Source organism: Ceratotherium simum, chromosome 9 (assembly GCF_057802395.1).
Source record: "Ceratotherium simum simum isolate JZ-2026a chromosome 9, ASM5780239v1, whole genome shotgun sequence".
NCBI classification, from domain to species: Eukaryota; Metazoa; Chordata; class Mammalia; order Perissodactyla; family Rhinocerotidae; genus Ceratotherium; species Ceratotherium simum.
The window spans coordinates 18,492,981-18,499,831 of record NC_141908.1 but is presented as its reverse complement, the minus strand read 5'-3'; the positions used below and the strand labels follow the sequence as shown (position 1 = coordinate 18,499,831).

Below are 6,851 nucleotides of genomic sequence, written 5' to 3'. Positions count from 1 at the left end.
CCAGATAATTCTTAGAATGGGCAGGGAGCTTAAAAAAATACCCACACCAAGGTCCCAGAACAGACCGATTTCATCACCTATAATATTAGAATCTCTGGCCATGGGTGAGTCCTGAACATTTTTGTTCTTAAACTCCCTAGGTGATTCTAATGTTTGCGAGCCATTGACAGAGGGATTAAATGAGGTAACCTGGAGGGAAAAAGTCTAGGCAGAAGAGAGCAATGAGATGGAGCCGGGGTGTCTGCAAATATATGAACGCTTGTCTACTTCACAGGACAGAACCGAGATTGATGGGTAGAAGTTTTCATTGTTTTTTATCCAAATGATAATAGCATTTTTCTTTCTTTCATTTTTTCCCTCTTTTCTCCCTCCCTCCTTCCCTAGCAAGAAGAGGCCTTTGAAATGACCTAGTTCAACTCTTTCATTTCCTAGTTAAATTAGTGGTCAAAAAGGTAAAGTGAGTTGGCCAAGGTCAACTCAGATATTCTCATTCCAACCCAACAACAAAATGAAATGATACCCTCTTTCCATTTCTAGTGATGTTTCCACTGCACCACAAAGGCATTTAAATCTCACTCCGATTTTTATCGCAGGCAAAGCAAGAATGAGAAAGGAAACTGGTTACTCTTCAAAAAACAGGGTACCCCCCCCCACACACAAGGTAGGCAGCCTTCAAATGAGGAATTGGCATTTTAGAGGACTCATTAAATGTAAAGACTGATAACCATCTAAAGATGAAATCTAGATTCTAGAGTTTGGATGTTGATATCATTAAATTCAAGCTGAATATGATAAATGACTGGTCCCCCTCTGGGCCTCTCAGAACTACAAGGGAGCCGGCGCGGCCCCGGCGTGGACGAGGTCGCGGCCTCGCCGCGGAGACTTGCCGGACCGCGCAAGGGTACCAGTTCTGCGCGGCCAGAGGTGGGGACAGGCGGCCGCGCCGGGACAGCCAGGGGAGGCTTCTCGTAGGAGGGAGGGTTCGATTCCAGTCCTGAAGAACGGCAAGATTTGGATACTCAGAGAGGAAATAGCGAGCTGATGGGACAAAGGCCCAGGGATAGTGGCAATGGGGCAGCCTTGGGGTTCAAACATGTTCCAGAGCGCCCTGTGGTCTCAAGGATACCCAGTCCCCTTAAGTTGGTGAGGAGGGAAAAATTGAGAGGGCAATCAAAGCTCCTAGAAGAAGGTCGGAGACGGACGGGCTTGGGGACAGGTGAACATCGTTTTCCCGGCATGGGTGGCGAGGATGGCAGCCCAGGCGGAGACCCTGCACAGCCTCTGAAGCTTGTGCTGCTCCAGAGGAGAAAAATGCCAAATTCCGGCGCTGCCCGCTCTCCTGCCCGAGCGCGGCCGCTGGCTTCTCGGACGGCAGAGGAATCGGGTCCGAGGGGATCCCCTCTGGGCACCAGCCCAGGTCTTCCGTTACTCCCTCACCAGGCCCTGCCCGAGACGCCTGCTGGTCCCCGCGCCCCCAGTAGTCCCCCTATCCCGAGCCTCTGGGCATCGGCCCCGGCCGGATCGCTCCCTCCCCACCGGCCTCGGTGCTCGGGCTCCGGCGCTGGGGCCTCGGGGCGGGTCCCTGCCGCACGCACCTGCCCCCAGGGGCGGAGCGCGGCGGCGACAACACGGCCCCAGCCTCCGCCACCGGCCGCTCGAGCCGCGCGCCTCCTCGACACCCCCCGCCCCCTGCAGCCGGCGCACCTCCACTCCGCGGCGCCCGCCCTCCCCCTCTTTCTCCGCGTGGTCGGTCCGTCCCTCCGCTCGCTCGGAGCCGCGGCGCCTCGCACTTCTGACTCGAGTCACCGCCGCGCTCGTCTCGCCGCCGGGATCCGCCGCCCCGCGCCATGCAGCCGGCCGCGGGCAGCGAGCGCCGCAGCCCCCCTGGCCCCGCCGTCCCGCCGCCGCCCCGGGGCCACGCGCCCTTGGCCGCCGCTCCCGGCCCGGGCCCGCTGAGCTCCCCAGCGCGCGAGCCGCCGCAGCCCGAGGGGGAGCGGCAGCTGCGGATCAGCGAGAGCGGTCAGTTCAGCGACGGGCTGGAGGATCGAGGTGAGCGCGCGCCGCCCCGAGCCCCTTCTCCCGGCCCGGCCCCTGCCCCTGGACCGGCGGGCGCGATGAGGAGCCGCTGCCCCGGGCCCGCCTCTCCCCACTCGCGGGTTGGGCCGGGCGCGGGACTCGGCGCCTCAGAGCGCGCGGGGGCGCGGAGCCGGGACTTCCCCGCCAAGGCGCGGAGGGCGGCGGCCCCACCTCCCGCGGCCGGTGCTGCCTTGACAGCCGCTCCTTCCCCGGAACCCGGGAACCCGAGAACCCGGCTGCCTCCTGGCCGACCCCGCGTGGGCCCGCGCCCACCTCTCCGCCAGCCTCAGCTCCTCCGGCGCCCAGTGGAAAAGTTTGCGGGAGGCGTTTTTTTGCTTTTGGAGCCGAGCACTCCCGGGGGACTGCGGGCCCTGCTCAGCTCGGAGGGACCCGAGCTCGGTGCATCCTCCTTCCTGAGCCCCCTCCGACCCCCGCTGGCTCCCCGGGAGAACTTCCCACTGCAGATTTAGCTTCGAGGAGTTAGTCGGCGGCCGCCAGTCTGCCCGCCCCGGCGAAGGGGAGTCAGGAGGCCCCCGACTCTCACACGGGACCAGTTTACCGTGGGTCACTGCCCCGCTGTCTGATGATGGGGGCAGAGGACTGGGACGCTCAGGTTTGGGCCACTAACCTCATCTGGATGGATGCCACTGAAACCTGGTGGTTCCCGGAGCGCGCGTCCCCAGCCCCTTCAGACTCCCTCTCAAGAGACTGACCTGGAACCCCGCAAACGTCCCTTTCCTGGGAGGTCCCTTTCCTGGGAGGCCAAACCCTATCTTCCGACCGTCAGCCAACGTCCCTTTGAGTTGCCCGCATGAAACGGCAGAGACTCCCCAGTTCATTCCTGTCTCTCTCCTCCTCCTACATCCCTCTCTCCCTCCCTCTCTCGTTTCCTTTCGACTGGGAGGGAGCCTTATTCTTGGCCACGTCTATACCTTTTCTGCTTCTTGCTGAATCCAAATCGGCCCACTCAAAAAGACTCAATGGTTCTGCTAAAACCGGCTAGTGGCCGAAGCGGGATTCTTGCAGCCAGCCCTTCAGGAGGTGCCGGCTCATCGCCACCTCCACCCCCATTTCTTGGAAGCCTTATTTTGTTGGCTGTGTTGGATTTTTATATTTTAGTCTGAGCAGGTTTCTGTCCTATTCTTAGTATCTCCTGTACATTTTTATTCCGGTTTAGTGTTCGGATGCACGATCTCTTTCCTCTCAGAAATTTTAAACTGTAGCGTGTGAATTAGAATGACATGGAAACGGCAGTTCTCAAGAGCAGGCAGTTCTCAGAGAATCGGCAGGGATGCTCGGCGAGATCTGGAGCCATTCCAGTTGCAACGACTTCTGCACCTATGTTGCAGTTTCTCCTCCTATTCTCACATAACTAGATATCATTTTAGAGCTACTGATTGCTGACGTCACAAGCGCCCAGCAAAACCTATCAGTTTTATTAAAGGTCATGTTAATTACCTTTCCCCCTGCAACTGATATTGTAGAATTTAAATATTTCATATTGAAGAAACAGAACTCTGAGCCGAGCTTATTTTTGTAGCATTGCAGGTCATCTGTAAAAGCTGGCCTATTTCTCCCCACCCCACAAGATGATAGGAGGGAAAAAAGTGCTAGGGTGAGTTAATATTTAGCATCATTTTGTAGCTCCTGCTCAAGTATGAAAAGCCCTTCTGAATTCATTCTTAAGGTTATTTTTCACTGGTCAACTGGATTTCATTTTCCATTATATTATAGCGTGAAAGCATTCACTGTTCATAAACTGTCACTGTGTGAAAGCATTGCATACCGCACACAGCCTCTCTGTTAGGAGGAACCCTGTCCCCCAAAGAACCAGTGCTGTGTGGCATTGAAAGCTGCAAGTCAGTGTGACATTCTTTTGTTTGACCTATTCCCGACAGCAAAGAGTTAGTGATGAATGAGTCATTTTTATTAAATCAGAGGGTTACCTGGGGAGATTTATTATAATTTTTTGTGTTTGTTTTTTTTTTTCTCACGGGGCTGCATCTTTCCAATATCGATTTTTGTATCCCTTGGGAACAGTTGCATTGCTGCTACCTTTTTCCTAATGGTGAGAGGTTTTGGGGAGGAGGAAACCTCAGCAGTTGCCCGCTGTGCATCTCGCCATCCTGCCTGGCTTGCTTGCTTCCAGGCCTAAATACCTACAGGAGATGTGGGGGGGTGGGTACCCTGGATGTGTACCTGTATTTGGCTTTCTCTCTTGTCCTGACTTCCTTCTGAGCTAGCAGGAGCTTGTTACAGACAAGATCAGTGATCAGAGGCTGGCTTTATAATCTAGAGTTTGGGGACTTGAGAGGTATTTTCCCCTTAGAAGTGTTGTGGGCGGGTTCCCAGAAACCAGCTAGCTCATAATGTCTGGAACTGCAATGCCATTTGGGTGACCCTTGTAGTTCAGGGAGCAAACCTTAAGGGACTAAACATACAAAAAACAGGCCAAGTTTGTCTTAGGCTTTTCCACCCCCTCCCTTTTAATACCCCCTCTTCTCTCCACACGTTTTCCCATCATTCTGCCCCAAGCCTTAGGGGCCAGCCTCCTTAGAGTGTTACATGCTTGAGCGTTTCCTACTACCTTCACGTCTAATGAGTATTCCCCTTTCTTCAGAGAATGCAAGCATGAGTAACTCTTAGGAGAAAGCAATTGGAACTAATTTGTACTAGCATGGAAATGACTGATGACTTCAACCTCCCCACATATATTTGCATTCCTCCCTTACCCCCACATAATATGGTATCAGTCCAGGCCCAAATTACAAATGTGTGAAATTTGAACGAGATTGGAAATTTGAATGTGGAGGCCAACTGTGGGTAGGAAGGACACAGCCCAGCATGCAAATTTGAGCCCTGCTTTAGCTTCTCTAGGCTGTGCTGTCTTTCTTCTACCTTTGAAGCACGGCTTCCTGACAACATTAGGATTTCTCACCATATCTCCATGGTTTGTGAGTGTGCGTGCAGCCAACACCGGGGCAGAAGTAGAGGCACCTGACTGCGGACCATTCATTTATGAGCTGGGTCTGTGTAGGTCATCATATTACACTTCCCTTTGAGGAGTGGCAAGTTTTCCATTCTTGGTATCAGCTATATTTTCAGATAGGAAAATAAGCAAAGGTGGGATAGAAATGGGAAAGTTTCTCCCTTCTTGGACAGTCCTCCATTGCATTTACTCCAATTTTTTATTTAAAATATCTCATGGGCGAGGCACACACAGGATTAGATCTGGGGGAGAGCCACCAGTCCTACGGGTGAGAGGCCCTAAGTGCCACCTTGGCAGGGCAGTGCAGACCACGTGGGCTGTCATCCCAAACTCCTCCATGGGAGTGCTGGCCCACTGTGGGGCGAGGTGTGTAGACCAGTCTGTGTGGTCCAGTCGTATTGTTGGAAACAGCTAGCTTTGAAAGGAAAAATGTCATATGGCAGAATAGAAAACCCAGATTATTGCATTTGTCTTAGAGAATTAAATCTATTTCTAAAAGGAACCTTGTTTTTTATCCCCAGTGGATAAACCACTCGAGATTGTTGCTGTCAAAATACTCAGCAAGTGAACTAACTGCTTGAGTCAGTACTTAAATGTTACAGCTTCACTTCTGAAAATCAATGGGCCAGAGTGAAAGGAAGATTTTTATTTGGGAAAAGAGAAATAAATTATTGAGAGTGTGTGGGACCTGCTCATTTTAGGTTGTGGCTTTAACTGGAGACAAGGATGATTGTAGTTGAAAATTAGAATGGGGTATTTTTTGGCAGCCAGGGAAGAAGTAATCAAAGGGACAAAAAAGAGGTAGACAAAGGAATTTTAACTTGAAATCACTTGTACCTAGGGCAGAATTTGACAAGACAGAGGTGTTTCTTGTTTCCATCCCAGTATATTTATCAAGGAAGGCTTGGGGAGGTTTTTACAGTGAAGTGATGAAGATGGTGTTTAGACCTATCTTTAGCAATCTCATCTTCCTTTTGATCCTATGTAAATCCACATGTTTTGATTATTTAAAAATTTCTGGGCTATCAACTGGGCTCACTAAGCAACCTTCGCAATATTTGCTTTTGCTTTGTTCAGGATTTGTTAGGGTGCTTGAGTCTGGATAGTAAATGGAACTGAGAAGTTTTAACAGGGTCCTTGTTATAATTTTGAAAAGGATGCAGTTTTCGGCAACCAGAGGCTTTAGCGTGGTGTCCAGTCGGTCTAATGGGATGGTGCCTCTTACATGATGCAGAAGTGTGATACGTCGCACGCTGTACAATATTTTACAAATGGATGCCTAAGCTTTGACTACCAATTTCTTCATCATTTGGAGCTGTTGTGATGAGGCTGCTCCACCTCTGAAAGGCAGATTGTGGGTTGTTTAGCTAGAGATGGTGTCATAAGTTCTTGTTTATGTAGAATGCAGGACTGAGAATTTGATTCTCCCTGAAACAAAGAGATGCCATATATGATCTATTTTCAAAGGAGAAGAAAACATGTAAATCAGGATCATACTGAAGATGTTTTAGTCTTCGACCTAAGGCAGTTGAAGCTTGGGCGTTGCCTGGGAGTCGTCATGAATTCCTGTTGTTGTCAAGGGCTCTCCATGTTGAAAGCACAGGAGACAAAAATCAAACCTTTCTTACACATGGCCTGTCTGGGAAGCTGCCTCCAGCTTTAGCACGTTTACCCCACTTGAATGTTCTGAGAATTTTTTGACATGTGCTTGGTACAAAGGGATAGATACTATACAGCAGAAAGGAGAGAGAAGAAAACATGGCATATAATTTAGGTCTGGGGCTGT

The 6,851-nt window shown here is 51.4% G+C and overlaps 1 protein-coding gene across 1 annotated transcript in view; it reads left to right on the top strand.

The window, feature by feature from the left end:
- The first annotated feature begins 1,734 nt into the window (after window positions 1–1,734).
- The window catches only part of TMEM163 (transmembrane protein 163), a 223,485-nt gene continuing 218,368 nt past the window's right edge, over window positions 1,735–6,851 (top strand). The window contains exon 1 of the mRNA XM_087435086.1: window positions 1,735–2,049. Within this exon, the coding sequence (XP_087291212.1) occupies window positions 1,848–2,049 (202 nt within the window). The 5' untranslated portion in view covers window positions 1,735–1,847. The remainder of the gene's footprint in view (window positions 2,050–6,851) is intronic.